The sequence below is a fragment of the Oryzias latipes genome, chromosome 8, assembly GCF_002234675.1.
Source record: "Oryzias latipes chromosome 8, ASM223467v1".
NCBI lineage: Eukaryota > Metazoa > Chordata > Actinopteri > Beloniformes > Adrianichthyidae > Oryzias > Oryzias latipes.
This window is the reverse complement of record NC_019866.2, coordinates 6,484,863-6,504,291: the sequence shown is the minus strand read 5'-3', so window position 1 is coordinate 6,504,291 and position 19,429 is coordinate 6,484,863. Positions and strand designations below refer to the sequence as shown.

The following is a 19,429-nucleotide window of genomic DNA, read 5'->3' as shown; positions in this document are numbered from 1 at the left end:
TCTAATTGAAGTCAAGTTTTTTTATCCTAATTATCAGTTCCTTTAAGTTTCTAAAAGTGTTCTGAATTTACCACAATGTCGTAGGTGGGCTCATAAATTTACTACATTTCTTTCTTCAAAACTGACAGTTTATTTTATCATTTTATGATCATGACACCAAACGATCATTTAAAAATGATTTTTCTTAACGTTTTAAATAATTATTCCTTTTTAACATTCAAGAAAAACAACTTTTGTGCTAAGTAAACTATTTAAACTCGTCCAAGCTAAAATTTTGCCATAAAATTGTGCTGTTTTCATTTGTTTTTATTTTTGTACCACTATAAGGGATCAGGCATTAGTTATATAAAAAATAACCAAAAATATTCAGTTTGGCATGAAATAGTGCAAGAAAACAACATTACTTAATGCAAAATTATACATATTATGGCATTTAAAAATGCACGGATGACATTAGTTGTACCCCCACAAAAGACCTGCAGAAACCGACAACAGTGAACAAGAACAGGTTCCTTACAAGTGTGCTGATGCAAAAAAACAATGTAGAAAAAAAACAAAAACAGGAGCAATCAATGTTAACATCTACCCTTATTTTGACCAGATGGAAGCGTATTTATGAGTAATGAAGCCATGAAGAGTTAACCTCACCACAAGTCATCAGGTTTTGTGGAAAAACTCATTATCTCCAGCACTTCAGAGCTACAAAGCCAGTGCGCATCAGGATAGAGTATAATAATCAGCCCAAAGAAAACTTTAAAGCCCCACTCAAGTCATCTTTTGATTTATTTTCAAAGTGTTCCCAGTGGTCTTTTAATTATGATTGTCATTTTTAGCAAAAATCTAAAAACCAGTCATTTTCTAGAACATAGTTTCTGCAGAGCGGCAGGAGTTCATTAGAAATTCACCTCTGACATGTGGGCAGGAATGTAGGCCTTCCCATCATCCCTTTGTTTACATGCTCTCCCACTGGCTTACAGACACACAGACAAAATGGGAGTGACTCCTAGTAAATCAGCTGGGATCACTTTGAATCAAGTCCCACCTGGGGTAAAAAGGAGCTACATTTTCTCAAATGAGTTACATAAAAACTTCCAAAAGTTTTTGGGAAAAAGGATTTTTGGAAAAAGAAATTCCGGCATGCATTCGTTTTAACCAGCTCGCAGTCACAAGCTAAACGTACAGGAAACTTTACAATGTTTGGCACAAAATAAGTTATTTTTGGTTGTTTTTTTTCTCTAATCTTTAATTATAAAAAAAGAAAAAACTGGAAAAAAAAACTATTTAAATGACTTTTTTTGCATTCAATATATCTGTTTCCTCTTCTGGCTCTTCTTTACTGTAAAGTATGAAACCATGGAAACCATTTCTCATACTGTCAAACCTTGATGGTGTAGAAACACTCTTTTGTAAAGGTCTTGGCTAAGAAAATATGTGTGTGTCTCACTTTCTTCTTGTTTCCAAACATTTAAGCTGGTTTGGACTTTTTTGTTACCCTTCCTAAAAGATCTTAAAGTTTAGAAACCTTTCACTAACTGGACATTTCTTCCCACAGAAAATGATAGGAGACAGTTTTGCCCAGCAAACTGTGATGATCTGATTGGTTGTAAAATCTTTTAGCCATCAGCAAAGTTTAATGATGACCCTGATCAAACAGGCTTCTCTCAAGGACACACATCCTGTAGCTAACCTTGGCGTGTGCTGTGTTTACACTCCAGCAGCTCTATTACAGTAGATATGAGCATTTAAAGGTGAGGTTTGTTTGCTTCTTCGGACATTACCAATAACGGTTCTTAAACATTTCCAACAAATTGGGTTTCATTGCAATCAAGGAACGTGTTTTTTTTTTATAAATTACAAGGCAAAAACGGAGTTACCTAAGTGTTAATCAGATCAAGTAAATAATTTGATGAACCAGATGAGGACAGATTTGATCAAATGAGACTAAGAAATAATCTGTCTGTTTACAGACCTGCACATATTGGAATTGGTTTAATTCAAGCAATCAAACCAAACAAAATATCAATATCAAATATCAAAATATCAAAACATCAATATCAAACTTTGAAAATTTCACTATCAATTGCTTTGACAATAAAAAATGTAGAAAATTTTTAAAAACTGTAGAAGTTTTTTATTTTATTTTGTAAACTAAAATTAAAGCTTACCAAACATGATCAACAGGTATATGATGAATGACATTATCAAAGTTTGAAAAGGCTTCAGATAAGGATGAACAACTTTTCGATTCCAAGTTAATCCAAACTTAATTCAAACTTAAATTTACACAAACAGTTTTTAGAGTTACAAGAAAAAAATCACTGAAAACAACCAATTATATTAAGAATTTCTTTAGAAAAAGTAAATATGAATGAATTTTGTTGACTCCCTTATATCTGTTTATTATATGACACTTTATAATTGCTTTTTGTGAGATCTTTTTTTAATGGAATGACAGTTTTTATTGTCATCCCTGCACTTATTCAATGTCTGACCCTTTCTTGTGGAGGAACAGTGAAGTTTAGGATTTCATCCTCTCACTTATATATATATATATATATATATATATATATATATATATATATATATATATATATATATATATATATATATATATATATATATATATATATATATATATATATATATATATATATATATGTGTGTGTGTGTGGGGGGGGGGGGTATGCCTCTACATGTAAATGAGGCCATTACATAATCATAAATATTCATGTTTGCAGTAATGCACTCAGTAAATGACATATTGAATCCATTTCATATTAAGTTTGACAAACAGAATTTGATTAATTGCTTGAAAAGAAGTGGGAGGAATCAAATGTATATACTGTAATCTCATTCTTAGTATTTCAAACTGACAAGAAAATAAAGTGTTTAAGTTATATTTCACAGGATGTAAAAAAAAGTATAAATACAATTACTGCAGATGAGTTTTAAATGTTAAGAAATGTAAAGGTCTTGTTTTAAACGCCATTCTATATGACTTCTTTTTGTTTCTGTAAAACATTTCCAAAGGAAAGATGGTTTTGTTATCCTTCACCAGTACTGATCAAACTTCCAGCTGTAAACTTGCACTTCCAGACAAAGCCAAACACACACATTGATTTTTGTCATATCTGCTTTTCTTTAGCTTAGAAGCAGAATAGAAACAAAAGCAACTTAATGAAGAGCTTAGACCACTAGACCACTCACAACACAGTGATCCAAACCCACATCTGCAGCTTAGTGCTGCATCTTTGTCATAGAATAAGAGTCTTTGTGTATAGAGTCTGGAAAAAAACACAAAGCAAAATTAAGTATGACACCCAAAACTAGTAAATGTAACCTGTGGGTCACTTTTATAGGCTATTATTATATATATTATATATAAAACTGGAATAATCTGGATAGAATTAAATTATGACTGAAAAGATTACCGGTAATATAAGTATATGAATCCTAAATGATATTGTTATCGCGTTGTTGATCGATCTTTTCCTTATATTGGGCAGCCCTGGCTTCTACCCGTGAGAAATTTCAGTTCAATTGAATGTTTCATCCTGAGGATTGCCTTATTGGTGTTTTGTTAATACAAATAATATAATTGAATAGAAGAATTTATGAAAGCCAGATATTCTACTTTTACAAATGTGATATTTCACAAAGAAAATAAAAAAGATAACTTAATTAAAAGCCAATTCAACTTTTAAAGGCAAAGCTAACAAACAGGTAATCCTTTGGTGATGCAACATGTTGCACTGTCGTGATATAAGAGGGCCAAATTCTTGCAATGATAGGGAAACATGCCTGCTACACATGCTGTTTTTATTTTTCATCTTTTTCTTTTTTTTTGCACTGCCTGGTTGTTAGGGCTCTGGTTATATTCTGTCACATTAGTGCAGGGATATAGGATATGTTGACAGAGAGAGGACACCGCACATTGAGACTGCGGGGCTCTTTCAGGGCTGGTGGCATCAGGACATGAAGACAAGTGTGCATTTGTGTGTGTATGTAAGCATATACAGAAGTACTGGGTTGCCTGTGGAGCAGAGCATGTGGATACCCACCCACTCAGCAGCCTCGCGGCACTCGTCATTTCGCATCAATCCACAGCCCCTCAATATAAATAGGACAGGCGTCCTAAAGCTACGCACTACTATGAGAGGCAAAGGCATAATGCATCGACCCTGGACCCGTTAGCCTGAAATATGACAACGCCAACCTGTATTTCTTTTTGTGTGTTTTTTTTAATGACAGCTTCTTTTTCAGTAAAACACCACTCTTTTAGAACAGGGAACTCTTTGGGCAGGAAGTTGTATAAAGTAAATGCACTAAAATAACTGATTCTTTAAACAGTTCTTGTTAAATTGTCTGTTTCAACCAACATGGCTAACGTTGTTTTTGCTGCTTGATCATTCATTTATCATGTAGTTCTCCATGCCTCTGTTTGGTACGCTGCAATTCATGTATTGTCCCTCGCTCCCACTTCCTTCAGGGGGAGCAGGAGTGATGCAGATTCCACTTGGCTAGTCTGTTCTCCTGTACCTGGCCGAGGACCTGGTCTCTGGCCAGTCTGTTCTCCTGTACTTGGCCGTAGACCTCACCTCTGACTATCCCTCAACTCCATCTGGATGAAGCCTTTCTGTTACACTATTCAAAAATGTAGTTGTAGAGTTAGATGAACTAATTCTTCTCTAAGAGTTCTAGAATATTATCTGTCCTTCCTGGGAGAGGATTTCTCCTTCATGAAGACATCCCTGAGGTTTCTTATTTTTTTTCACAGAATCCGTTGTTTTTTTTAGGAGTTTGTCTTTACCGAGAAGGAGGGTCTAAGGGCAGGGATGCCCAGTTGAGCTTAGTCTGTTTAGTTTAGTGTAGCAATTACCTATTCTATTTTATGATGGATTTCATGTTCTTATACAGTTACGGGTATGTAATAAATAAAATTTAATTGAATTAAATACAGGTAAAAAGATTTAGTATGTTCTGCTGCATCATGTTTACACTTGACAAAAAAAATGAGAAACACTTTTTTTAAGAACTATTGGGTTTGCCAGTTGCAAGAAACTAAAGTTGGTGGTCTAACATGACAGTTTAACACAGAAGCTTCACACTTCATTCAGGCCAGCGATGTGTGAAGGTTTTGTGCACTTGGTGTATGTCAGCTAGCGCTGCGTCTGGGGGATACAGGGTAACTAATAGGCACCCCTGTACAAAAGTCCCTCTCGAAACAGAATCAAATCATTCACATGGAAGCATCCTATAATATATTCAAACAGCTGGGAGGTGCTGTCTGTTGTCTCAGTGTCAAATGAAAGAGAACGCACAAACATCTGGCAGGGCATTTTCCTGCTCCACAGCTCTACTTCCAATTATACTTAACAAACTGACTGATAAGCTTACAGCGACTTCAATAAATAACATAGTAAATAAGGTTCAAGCTAATGTCACATATATGGTGGTATCCCTGATTCTAGCCTGAGGAGAGAGAAAAGTCTGTCCTCTACTTCCACCTAGTGGTCAAAAATAAAACAATCCTTTTTAATAGTTACAATCAGTTTCTTGCTCAGTAAATTTAATTTAAAAAAAGGGGTGAATGATTTTTTTTTTCCACAAAAACATTATCTTATCATACAATTTAAGTTTAAAAATTTTAACATTGTTTTCCTTTAAAGATAATGATAAATATATTGTTTACATTCCAATTTTGAAGAATAATAGTTTTAAATGCTTTCAAAGTTGTTGGAATACTTTCCTCCACCTCACTTGAAAACAAGCTTGTTCATTAAAAAAAAACGAAACTTTTACTGAAAGAGTTTTGAACTCTTCTTCAAGTTGTTAATTAGTCAAAGAAAATAATTACTAACCACTTATGTAAAATAAAATCAATTTTGTCTGTGTCAATCTGATGTCTGCTATTAGCAATAATTTACATTTTAATAATAGTTTTAAAAAATGTTTTTCTGTGTTTGCTTATCTGGTTCGTGCTTGAGAGGAGTGAGCAGAAAAGAACCAGAAAAAAGAAAACGGAGGGGAAAAAAAACATTTAAGCTGCACATATTGTTGAGTAAACCTTTAGTATAAATGTTAAGACTTTAAATTATTTGGGAAGAATGTGTTGTGTGTTTTTGTTGAACAAAACAGTAAAATGCATATTCTTCATATTAATTTATTACCGATACATTTTTTGTATTACATTTTTTTTAAAGCAAATTTTTATGCAAGCTTTGTTTCATATTCAGTTCAAGTTGTATGCAAGAACTGGATCACTTATATTCTTCTGAAAAGGTCTCCTCAATTATGTCATGTATCAATTAAAAAGTTTAACTTTTACAAATACTTTCTAATTGATAAATGAATTAATTATGGAACTTATTACCATTTATTTAAATAAAATCCTGTTTACTTTTATTTTCCTATGTTTTTCTAAGAAAATGTTCTACACTAACTTAAAGCATTCAAATCAAAAAAGTAAAGTTAAACCACAGGTATTTTAAAGACAGCATTTTTCTATTGCGGACAATGATGTAGCTTTGGCAGATCATGTCTTTGTATTAAAAAAATAATATTAATTTTTGGTGAACTGATGGAGCTCATTTTGATTTAATAATTAAATTTTAATAGCAGAGTTAGTTTAAAACGTTTCAACAAAATTAGTATTTTTTTTATTTTCTTGATTGCTGCAAATCTGAATCTTAGAATAACTAATATAATGCACACATTTCATAAATGAAATTAAGGAATTTTCACAACATTTGATTGATTATTTTCAATCATTAAAAAAATTGAATAACAAAATGATAAAGCACATACTACGCCCATGTGATTAGAATATAAAGAAAATTTAATGAAGATGTAGATGATTGCAACATTTTAAATTCCACCCAAAAAGTTTAACATGAAAATATGTGATGCTTCAGTTTCCCAAGTGTTAAAATAAATTGGTGGACCTAAGAAAATTAAGCAAAGCAAAAATTTTAATTTGTATTTTAAAGGGCCTATGAGCAACAAATAAACATTGGTTTACACTGCATAAAAAATGTTATATGATGGCACCATTTGATGACAAAAACCCGTTTTAATTACCTTGAACACTATGGAAAATGTCCCCTTCATAAATACCGTTACGCGTCCATTTTCACTCAGGCAAAAACAAAGGTCAGCTACCGCGCAAGGAGAAGACCCCACAGCGCCAAGATGGCGGCGCCCCTGACAGACGCCGGGGAGTTTGAAATCTGGTTAAATGACAGATTAGACAATCTGGAAGTGGATCGAGAGGTGTACGGGGCTTACATTTTGGGAATCCTACAAGAGGAAGAAAACGACGATGAGAAAGAAGACGCTCTTCGCGGGATTTTATCAGCGTTTCTGGTGATTATTCGCGCCAGCATGTCGGTCTCAGCTGCCGTCTCTACTCACACAGCGCTGATGTCAGCTGTTATTTGTTGAGCTGAAACCATTGAGATGTGTTTGCACAGCTCATGCTATGATAAATGTTACAACCTAATATTTTGTTTACACCGTAAAGATGCTGATGTTGTGATCCGTATATCCGATCAGCAAGTTTAAATCTGAATTTAGTGAAGATTATATATTTCATGTGTGGAGATTCGATGCTTACTTTTCTTTTGACCCTTTCTCCCAAATGCCAACATCTTATGATGTTCAATAACATCAGTTTGAACGCTTGACCTGCAAATTTAAATGTATATATATATATATATGAATATATATAAACACACACTCAGTTAGCTTATGGTTGGTCTCAGCCATCTGGTTCTTTGCCTTTTTGTTTTCCATATTATTACGTCACCATCCTAGTTTTTTTGCTTGCTTGTTTTACCCATTATAAGGTACAAAATTAAACGAACCAGATCAAATGTTTGATTGAATAAATCAGTTTGAACCAAATTTCCTCAAATCAATGAACCTATTTGACAAAGACGTAATTATTAGATCTAAAACTAAAGGAAATTGGTTCATTAATTATTATTTATTCAGTTATTAACTTTTTTTCCCCCCCCTTTTGTCAGGATGAGGATGCCACGGAAGATGTCTGCAAACAGATCATCCAGCAGTGGGCAGACTATGCCAGCCGATCAGCATCCATGAAAAATGCAGAAGATGGTATCTGGCTGTGAATCAGACAGTCTTTTGTAATTAAAGAGGTGTACACACGTCAACAGTTTATGATCAAAGCTATTTATGTATCCAATCAAACTGATATCAATTAGAACCACAAGTGGAAATGATGTCTTTAACAGTAGAAACCTATTTAAAGTGCTAAGAAATGCAGAAAAAAGACATCAGATTCAGAAAACCACATTTATGAAAATGACAACTAGGACCAATTTTATTAAATTAGTGTAAAATGACCAGCAATGAGTTAAGTTTTCACTCATGCGAAACAAATAATTATTCTAGACATCATTTCATTTGTGTAAAGCAGTTCAATTTGAGGAATTCCAGCCCAAAGTTTGCTGTACAACAAATGCAGTCATGTCTAAACATTACTGGTTTGAGTTCTGCAATAAAATTAAAATGTCTTTAAAGTAAATGCATTCAATTTTACAAGCTGATGGCAACTGGAAGTTTTACTTTATTTGAATCCAAAGTATTCCTAAATGACTGAATAAAATAAAATGTTATGTTAGAATTATTGTAAAAAACGCTTTCTTTTTTTTAGTCTTTTCAAATGTGGTGTTTTCCTCCCCAGCTGAGGTCCAGGCCATCGCCAGCATGATAGAGAAGCAAGCACAGATTGTGGTGAAACAGAAGGATGTCTCTGCCGAGTCCAAGAAGAGGAAGGAGGCTCTACTGGCTCAATATGCCAACATCACAGACGAAGAGGAATATCCTTGACTTTGCAAGGTTACATTTAGATAAATTGTACTTTTTAAAAAAAAAAAAAAGCATAATAATAACAAAAAGAGTAGTATTTTGTCAGATTGTCCTTAACAGAAGCACTGAAGCTGAGGAAGAGGAGCCTGCAGGTGGAAACGACACTACTGGAAATGAAAAATGTATCCTTAAGCAGCTGATTTCTACAGCGTGATGCATTTGCACGATGCGGTTTGTCCTTTACTTAAGAGATGCAGCCCTGTTCAAGAACACCAACGTGGAGGAGGTGCTGCACCGGCAGAAGCAAAAGCGGGAACAGGCCAAAGAAGACGCTCAGAAGAAGAAGGAAACGGACAAGATGCAGCGGGAGAAGGACAAGCTGGCCAAGCAAGACAGGAAGGAGAAGGAGAAGAAGCGCACACAGAAAAATGAACGGCGAAGATAAAATTAAAAGAATGGACAGTTTATTTAGCAAAAAAAAAAGGATTTGTTATGGGGAGAAACAGCAACACTTCTACCAGTCGGTCCCTTTAAGGCTAAACTTCTGTGAGACCATAAATATCAGTCAGTCTGCCATCTTTTTATATATTCTGTAAAAAACACAGATCAATGTTTAACAGAGCTGAAAACACATTCTTTGCTCTGGCAATCCTCTCTTTTTGCATATCTAAGACAAAGCAGGACAAATAATAATGAACTGCAACAACTAAAAAGCAGCTTCTGGTTTCATCTGTTGTGTTTTTTGCCAGCAGCTGATCAATCTTTCTGACATTTTCTTTAAGAAGTCAAACAAATGTGTCTTGGTAATCCTTCAAACCGACACCTACCATATATATATATATTTGTAATCTTCATGGGTTCATCTGATGAATGACTAATAAAGTGGGTTTTTTTCAACATTTTATTTACTTTATTTTTCAAATATCCAGCTCACAGAACACATCAACAAGTGTGACAAACACAGAAAACTGTTCTCTATAGGATGAAGCATCAACAAGAGTTCAGCTACAAAATAAAAGCTTTGGGAGAACACATCTGGATCCATAAGGAAACCTCACACTATGGCAACATGTCACAACAAAACGACCTTATCTTAACATGGACATCCTCGCCCCAGAGGCATTTTTAGAAGAAACTGTATGATTATGTGGTAAAATGCTGTAGTAACTCAAACCTACTAGTTGATGTTTAATTTTATAATTTAAAATAAACTGCAAACTATTGACAAGAGGCCTTAAAAAGGCTCAGGAAAAACCCACAATGCTTTTTTTGTGACTAATAACTTTATGAAGAGTTTAAGTTTTAATACACTAGATATATGTTTTGATAACTTTTTAAAACGAGTTTCTGATTTCAGGATCTTAACCTTAGAATAAAAAACAAAACAAAATGATTGGGAATTTTTAGAGAACAAATCATTGTTTAGCACTTGAAACAACTCTGTGATTGAATTACTGGAATGCCTAAAACCGGTTTGTTAACTGTTTGAATAAATAGGTAAAATGAAGAATTCGGCGAACTCTTCCACATAAATAGTGTCTTTAAATACAACAGTGATGGTACAAGATTGATGTTGGTTTGGAGTTGACACTAATTAAAGGAAACTGGGTTAAGAGGATGGGAATACATTTCATGCAATTAATACACAAAAAAGCTCTATGGTGCCAAAAAGATTCTGTCATCTCATTTTCTGCAGCAACCACCTTTGCAGACAACTGTGAACAATCACTCAAAGGAAAATGATGCTAAAAGAACTCGTTACTACTATCTTAATCCAAACTTTCAACTAGTTAATTCATGAGTGTGAAAGAGTAACCTTCGAACGGAACGCTGCACTTCTCTGTGCATGTGGCTGCCTCATAATCGTGGTATTCGGGTGTCCGGATGGGGCGTGGCAGCGTCATCTGCAAGGCGCACCACAAGGCTGTGCGGAGCCTCCTGGTGGTCGCTGCGAGATCCTGCAGTGCCATGACCATCAAGGTAGCTAAAAAGTTAGAGCCAAAAGAATTCAGAAATAAAGAACCGATATCCTTTTTAATTTTTAAATATGACAAACCTTTGTTTTCCATGAAAGGGGGTTTCTGTTGTTGGTGTTTGATGCTCCTGCTATCCTCGCTGCATCTTGCTTGTGTGATACAAACAGCCATGTGATGCCTTTTCAGGACTGTGTGTATGTTGTTCTGCAGTGGAGCGTCGCACAGAGCCTCCATTCTTTCTAAAAGGTTTGCTACCTGCAACACACAAGTGAAAGAAAAGCATATTCTCTCAGTGGTTATTTCCCCAGAAGGTTCTTTTTGATGCTTTCTTGTTAAATAATGAAATTAACCACAGTTAATTGCAAAAGTCCATATTCCTTTTTTCACATGAAAGTGCTCTTTTGAGTCTAAGGCCGAATCCCAATTCTTCCCCTACGGCTTCTCCCTATCCCCCCAATTGTAGGGGCATTTGGCGGGGTAGGTTTGCCCAAAATAGTTTTTTTAATGGCTAACCCTCGTGGCGGAGGGATGCTGATCCGTGTCGCGCTGGAGAAGCGAGAAGGACCGAGGCGAAGTGCATTTCTTCCCGTAGGTGTGCTCTGATGCACAGACGTTTACATAGAAATGGAAGTACTGAAGTTTTGTTTTAGCCTGACATTTGTAAAGTTATTAAACTGATGTATATATGCACTTCCGAGCGCAAGTAGCGCCGCGCTAACGTAGCTGACTATTGATGACATCATAGAGTGGGAGTAAGGTCTGAATTTGAAAACACAATTTTTCCATAACAAGGTAGGGGTAGAATTCAGATTCTGACAAAATAATATTATATATATATGATTATAACGTATAATAATATTAAATATAATAAAGTTAGAATATATATATATATATATATATATATATATATATATATAAATCCACCCAAACAAATGTGACCTCTTTGGTCTGTTAAAGTTTGAGTTTTTGTTCCAACACCTGAACCTTTCTGACAAGTTGAAATACCCACTCCATTCATCTCCTGATCTATTTTAAACTCATTCTCAGAGGTCATTTAATTATGATTAGGCAGTTTTAAGCCCAAATCAAAAAACTTGTTCTGTTTTCTAAGACATTGCAGCTTCTGCAGCAGTTCATTAGAAGTTTGCCGGTGTTGTGGCGCGGAGCAACCCCGCCCCCGTCCCCTTTAATGAGAGCTCGGAGCAGGGAGCTTTTGGCCCGATCGGCATATTCACAACACTTTGAAAAAATTACATACAATAAATCAGGACTTTATTGTTATCGCAATGTCAAGCTGTGCAATACGCATATCGCAAAAAACTGTGAAAATTGTCTTAAATGGTTACCTTAAATGTGCTAAAACAATTGTATGGCAGCTGGGATGGAGCCTTTTTATGATAAATATTCGCCTCCTATCTAGACTAGGGTAATTTAGAGAGTATTTTAAGGTATGTTGAATCTTATTTAAATTTGAGTGTTGCAGTGAAATGGAAATGATGTATTTAGATGTTTTGCTATTTGTTCATGTATCGCAAATTATCTTGTCATAGCAATATTCATCACACATCGCGGGTTCTCCTCATATCGTGCAGCCCTAATGAAAATGCAATTTTAAGGTTACTTTTCTTTATAAATGTCCTCCATGATCAGCAAAAATGCCACAATGACATGTTAAAAACACCAAAAACACGATTATTATTGGAGTGGGTCTTTAAAACTAGTTGACTGTTTGGTCTGCAATGAAAAATCCTGTTGGTTAAATGACAATGTTAATGCAGTCAAACCCAGAATGCTGCTATGGTCACTTTCACCTCTAGATGACAGTATGGAAGCAGTTTCACCTTTATTTGTTCTCTCATCTGATTAACAACAATGTGGTCCAGTTTAGTGGGGCTTCCTGAAGGTCTGGGGAGGTTCAAGTTGGTGCCTGCTGGAATTTTTATTCCAGGGAAAGTCTTTCTCAGAGTGCCCTCAATCTGAAACATTTCAGAGAGAAAAAAACAACAGAAAGTGAAGGAACCTGCTGAGTTTGGTTTACACGACAGTAAATGTGAAAATGTTGCTTTTTTATAACAGCAGTTTGGAATTTAAAACTCTTTTTGGTCCAAAGGTTGCAAATGTTCGACCAAAAAGATCCTTTTAAACCTTATGAGCAGTGTTTTTTCAGAGTCAAAAACCCACAGTGCTTAGGTGCTGAAAAAACTGTCATGCACAAACATAGGATGAATTTAGGTTTAAACACTCACAAACTACAATTAACTTATATCTCTGATTAAATAAAGTTGTAGTAAGGCAGCTATTATTGCTTCTGGACATGCACTAGCTAGATGGAAAATGTAGATTTCATACCGCCTTTCTTTCCTTCTCCAAAGCCCTCCACTCTCTGTCACATTCATCCACGTAGATGTGGAGCTGGCTCACGGGTCCTTGATTCATCAGAGGAGGAGGAGTAGCGGCTGACGGGTGACTTTGAAAAGAGATCTCTCTCCTGGAGGTCTTCAGGTTGCTGACATTTGAGCTGTAGCCTGAAGCCTCATTGCCAGACATACGAAGTTCATGGAGGGACGTTGATTTAGGGAGAAACTCTGAGTTGACATCCGAGCTCGAGTGCCTTCTCAGATCTTTCCCAGGACGTACAAAAGGCCTAAATCTAGTAGAATTCTCTGCACAGACCATATGGTGTTCTTCAGCTCTGTGAGACTGCATGCTCCCTTGGAAGTAGATATTGTGTGAGAATTGGGTTTTCTTTTCTGGCGTCACGTAAGTGTTGATTTGGTGCCTCTTGGAGAAGTCCTCTCCATGAAAGCCAGGTGCGGGTGTCCTCCTCTTCTCTTTTTGCATCTGCTGCTTGATCTTGTGCATCTGGGTTTGTGGGATGTGATAATTAAAATAGGGGCTCGTACCTACATTTGTGTAATCTGTTGCCATCCTTTTCTGTGAGTGATTTGTGACTTCAAAACAGGGAGATGATTGGTTTGATTGCTGAAAATAGTCCCTGTGGTGAGGGCTGAAATGACTAAGGTGCTGAGAGCCGTCACGATTACACGTTTGCTTCCTCAAATCTCCAGCTCTTCCATGTTGCACGGATCCCAGGTTGTCCATCAGCTGTTTTGCGTTCTGCATTACCGGAGCACTTTGTGGTGACATTGCTTGACTATAAATTTGGTACTGTTCAGTCTTTCGATCTTTGAGCATGCTCTGGGGTTTTTTGTGCATGTTTGGAAAATCTCCAGGGGAAATGTGATCATTCTCAGAGGCTATAAGTGACTGGAAACTTCGCACCAGCTGGTTCATGCCCCCCTGAGCATACTGCTTATTATGAGTGGCGTTTACAGGAGCCTGAATGGAGCAGTCGTCATAGAAAGCATCAAAAGGGGATCCGTTCATGTTGTTTGGAGGTTTATAGATGTGGCTGAGCTCTGGGTAATTATTCAGAGGTTGATTGGCTTCTTTCTCCATATTATTTGACATCCAGGTGTATTTATTTAGACGCATTTCAGGTGAATCTGCATTTACTGCGTTGGGCACTGGTAGACCTGGTGGCAGTTTCTTCAGCTGGAGGGAACAACTGTCTCTATTGGTTAAATTGGGATGATATTGTTCATTAGTAGCAACTGAATTGAATTGTTGACTCAACTCAACCATGGGCTGTGGTGCTTTGTTGAACATGTCATGGGGTATATGATTTGAGGAAAAGGGGGTATTTAGGAACACTTTATCTTCTGAGGGATAACATTGCAGTTCTTCTCTCAGCGTCTTTGGAGACCAGATGGGATTCCTGCCAGGTAAGCTTTTAAAGAAGAATTGAGGACTTATTTTAATGCCACTGTTCAGAAATCCACAAAGGTTAATTTGTTCACATTGGTACAGGTTTATAATCTGTATCAGTGGTCCCCAACCTTTTTCCAAAAAAAAAAAAAAAAGCAAGAAAACGGTCACTAAAACTGCTATTTTCTAAAAACAATATTAACCGTGATTCCACCGTTTAGCAGCATCCTTGTAACATTAAACAGCTGGTTGCTGAATGTTAAGCTGCATTCACACTGAACACAATTAAGTCAATGGTACAGACGCAATCTGAGGTCCTGCGGCGCAGTCAGAGTTCAAACATCCGAATTTTAGTTAGACTGGTGTATCGTGGGGTTGCTGGAGCCTGTCCAGGCTACTGCTGAGCGAAGGTGGGATACACCCTGGACAGCTTGCCAGCCTGCTGCACCCGCGGCGACTCTGTCTGCCGGCGTAACAAGTGAGCGAGCTCTGCTGGTACCTGGGCTGCTGGCTGACCAGCAGACACAAAGCTGCTGCGGGATGAGAAGTGATATTTTTTCTATTTTCAGAGAGACAATACTAAAAAAGGTCCCCTAATTCAATTTAATTTAATTTTTCCCCTCTCATCTTAATACAGGACAATGAGCCTTTAAACCGGGTCGCAGAGACACAGAAACACAGCGGAAGCAGCTGTCAAAGAGATGACAGCGTATGACACAGCTCCCAGGGACAATTCAAAGACTCTCCCAGTACCGAGAGAATCTTTGAATGATCTCGTGAACCCAGACACTGAGACGTGATTACCGATGATTTTTTAGAGCTCTTCATAATAAATAAACCTAATCGCTCAACATCACCTGTGTCTTCCATGCATTGTAAATGAGATAAACACAGACACCGCTTCATGTAGAATTTAAAAACATTGGCTGAAAGCCCCTCCCACACGCGGCGTCAAACATGAATAGGCGGTGTTGGGTGTGAATTATTATGGTGTGTGGGAACAATTGTTGGAATAAATTAATATTTACAGTAAAGACTGCTGGTTTTTGTCTGTTCTATTCAGATTTCTTTTGTTTTTAAAGTCAGAAGGACCTTCTTCAGTTTCCTCACTGGATCTTTTCAGCCAAAAAGTAAGTTTTCAAATATGTTTGTCTTTTGCTAGCTTGGGGGTTTCAATTTAGTTGTGGGCACTTTAAGAAAGTAGCAGATGTATTTTTGAAAAAAACTTAGGTCATGCTTTTTTATCCTCTGTGGCCCGGTACCAATAGTCCCAGGACCAGTACCAGTACCAGTCCCCAGCCAAGGCGTTGGGGACCACTGCTCTACAACATAGTAATTTGAAACTCAAACGTAAACATACCTTTCGCTGTAGTAGCTCTCACTTGCATTTTTCTCATCCAAAATGTTTGATACTAAACCCTGTAGATCTGCTTCACCCTCATAATCAGGATTATCTGTTGGGTTCCTTTAAGCAGGACAGAAAAAGTCTCAGTATTTTTTTTCCTTTTAAATAATAAATCACCACGAGCTTTTAACATCAATAAACACATTGGTTTTGATTTCTGTAGCATGTAATGTTCTTTAGGTCTGCTTAAAGTTAAATATAAATCATAAGAATTGATCATAAATGCATACTAATTCTAAGTATGAAAACATCACAAAAAAGTTGATGAAAATACCTTTTTTTAAAGCTGTTCTGGGAAGAATCACTAGTTTCATGAGAATAGTTTGAGGCAGTGTGAGACCACGAAACATGGGAGGTGAAGTCCTTCTTCCAGGGAGAGGAGGAAGCAAAAGGAAAATTGCAGGTTAACTATTAGTGTCGCACATTTATCTTTTCAACATGTTGGTAGAAACACATTCCCGTACATGTAAGCAGTAACGCCTTGGAACGTATCTCAGAGGAAAACTATTTTAGATGCTCAACTGCTGAATTAAGTTTGAACAAACCAGATCTAAGTGATACTAAACCATTGCCAAAATTGAATAAATTGGAGACTACTCAAGCTTATTGGTAATCATTTTAAATACTTTAACATAAACACAACCATAAAAAAGGTGAAGGAAGGCTGAAGATAAACTATTTAGAGGATCTGTGATGTGATTTGATTGATGACTAAATAGAGATTTGTTCGAAATTGAAAACCAGGTTATCCCACAAGGGGTAAAGTAAAAGCTCTTTTAGTTTTTGATCTTACTGAGCTGTAGGACATCTTTGCTGTTATTTTTTACTATTCTGAAACTCCAAAGTGCTAAAGTGCTACTGAAACCCTGCAGACGAACACTCCCACCATGGAGCAAACAGAACAGTGTGAACTAACCGCAGCACATTTGTGTTTTATAGGACCTAAGGATTGGAACGTTTAAACAACACGACTCAAAATTTGTCCAAAAATAGAGACAGAACGTTGAAACGGGGAAGCATATTGTGAAATAAGTCCCACTTGAAACATCTTCTGATCTATTTTCAAAGTGTTCCCAGTGATCTTTTAATTTTGATATCCTGTTTTTAGCCAAAATTGTAACAAAAAACGGTTGTTTTCTAGGACATAGTTTCTGTAGAGCGGCAGGAGTTTATTTGAAATTTGTTGTGCACAGAGTAAGCCCACCCCTGCTTCCCGACATCCTTCTGTATACACGCTCTCCCGCAAGCTTACAGCCCCTTAGAACCCCAATCTAACATTTCCGTTGCAAATAAAACGGCGATCAATACTTGAGCAACCCAACTGTAAAGTTTTGAGCGAGATGCCAGCTCAGACGGGGAAAATGAAGACGTGCATGGATCTATTTTTCAACAAGCGCTGCATCAGAATGGAGCAGAGCAGGGAGCTTGTGTGTCACCTTTGTCACTGCTACTAGCTTTTTCCAACAGCATTTTTTCATCTGCTCCTGATTGACAAATAAGGAACAGATGAAGAAATGCTCATAAATCCTATTTGGAGCTTCATTTCCTTTAAATATGCCCTCATCACCAGAAAAAGGCAACCAGAACATGATAAAAAAAAAGAGAACAAAGACACAATTTTCATTGGCGTGGGTCTTTAAGCATTTTTTTTTTCTTTATTTCAAGAAAATATCTATTTTTATTTAGAAAATCATCAACATCTAACAACTGGCGCATGTTTGAAAAAAGTTGAAAAAGCTAAACAAAATATGATTTTTTAAATTATATTTAAATGTATCATTTAGCTTTGCCATTTCCAAACTATAATAATCGAAGTGCAATTAAGCGAGTAAACCCTGGTCTTCGAATGTTTAGTCCTTTAGGAAAGCATTTTTTTCATGCAAATAAAAACAAGAAAAAAAATTTTTTTTTTAGTCTCACATTTTCCATTTAGTACAAAGAGCTTTTAAAATAAGTTAAAAGTGAACACACATTTTAGTTAGGATTTTTGTACATATTTTTCGGATAGGATCCTAACACCACAATATTAACTACATTCTGTTTTATCTTGAATAACTTTAATATCAATAGATATAATAACCAAACTTAAAAATACACACTTTTGCTACAATTGTATGAATTCATCCAGGATTTTTAAGTGTAATTTTCATATAAGATCTGTTTAATAAAAAAAAAAAACTCGACGTTTCACTGAGACTTTTAAATACTGTTAGTGTTATTATCTCTGTTAACAACAGAAAAACAATAGGTAAATATTACTTACCTGATAATTGTCAAAAAACGCTTTGGTGGTGGTTGTGTCCAGGTCCAACGCCATTCTGAAGTGAAAGACAGATACTTGTACTATTTCTGAATAGGGAAGGCAAACGTTTTGGGAAGCAAAAATTATAGGATGTTGGCAATTTTTATAACGAATATTAAACGTGTAACTAAAACTCTGTTTTACAAATGACAGGGGGAAAAAGAACTTGAAATGAAACAGCAATTGCGCACTGACCGTTAACTTAAAAGTGGAAGGAAAAGCTAGCAATAGCATGAGTTAGCTTTCACACGTTTAAACTCCTCCTTCACATTTGTAGCATGTAGACATAAACTAAGTAATCTCGCTAATACTTTATGAAAATTAAAAAACATGTAAAACCGTTTTAAAAGAAAACTTTTCTTCGGTCTTACTTTTACGACTTTTCCACCCCGACCGTCGATGGCTGTTGGACCCCGGCCAGGGTGAGAAGCACCCTCGCGACCTGAACGTACATTGGCTGAACGAGCAAAATGAAGGTTTTTTGGTCCAATTAACATCAGGCAGAACTTCCAGAACCATAGCAACACCAGGTTTGACATCATCCGCGTCATACTTCAGATCGACAGAGTTAAAGGAGGGTCGCCAGTCTCAAAAAAGTAAAACCCTGTAATTCGTAAATTGTCAATAAAGTTTATTATACATATATGTATCCATGTATTTTTTTTTTAATTGTTGTGGTTGTTGTTTAGATTGCCATTTTTGTATTTTATGTTTTTTATAATGCTGTCAAATCATTTTATATATCTTTGAAGAATTTTAAATGTTTGTATGAAACGTTCTGAACAAATAAAGCTGGTTCAGAAATTATGGGATTCATTCCTGAACACTTTTGAAGGAAATATACATATTTTTTTTCTTTTTTTTATTGAAGACACACCTTTTAAAATGTGGCATCCTATTTGAACAAAACAAATGTGGTATAGTCTTTATTTCATGATTTATTCCAGCTTCATCTTTCATGAACGTAATTGTCCAAAAAAAGTTTAAAACAACATATGTACTAAAAAAAAGGTTCTATTGGTCTTTGTTGTAAATTTAAGCAAAAATTTACATTAAATTCCCAACTTTTTCGCGAGAAATGTTCATAAAAAGTTAATATTTTGGTTGATTTAGTCCTTGTGGGTCTGTACACACACTGCCCTC

The 19,429-nt window shown here is 36.0% G+C and overlaps 2 protein-coding genes across 3 annotated transcripts; one reads left to right on the top strand and one right to left on the bottom strand.

Moving 5' to 3' along the window:
- The first annotated feature begins 7,144 nt into the window (after positions 1-7,144).
- Positions 7,145-9,318, top strand: ccdc43 (coiled-coil domain containing 43). Its single transcript, XM_004071302.4, has 5 exons — positions 7,145-7,365; positions 8,028-8,121; positions 8,711-8,846; positions 8,962-9,017; positions 9,093-9,318. Exons 1-5 carry the CDS (start codon positions 7,192-7,194, stop codon positions 9,278-9,280), a joined length of 648 nt encoding a protein of 215 aa, XP_004071350.1. The 5' UTR covers positions 7,145-7,191; the 3' UTR covers positions 9,281-9,318.
- Positions 9,319-9,851: 533 nt separating this feature from the next.
- On the bottom strand, positions 9,852-18,876 carry meioc (meiosis specific with coiled-coil domain). 2 transcript variants are annotated; one of them, XM_020705152.2, is made up of 8 exons: positions 18,658-18,876; positions 18,248-18,302; positions 16,259-16,347; positions 15,940-16,044; positions 13,161-14,601; positions 12,653-12,787; positions 10,892-11,066; positions 9,852-10,819 (listed from the first exon to the last, which is right to left on the bottom strand). In XM_020705152.2, exons 2-8 carry the CDS (start codon positions 18,299-18,301, stop codon positions 10,626-10,628), a joined length of 2,193 nt encoding a protein of 730 aa, XP_020560811.1. In that variant the 5' UTR covers position 18,302; positions 18,658-18,876; the 3' UTR covers positions 9,852-10,625. The 2 variants fall into 2 exon arrangements, with proteins under 2 accessions (XP_020560811.1, XP_011476267.1); XM_011477965.3 differs by having other exon boundaries at positions 16,259-16,350; positions 18,658-18,875.
- Positions 18,877-19,429: the final 553 nt, after the last annotated feature.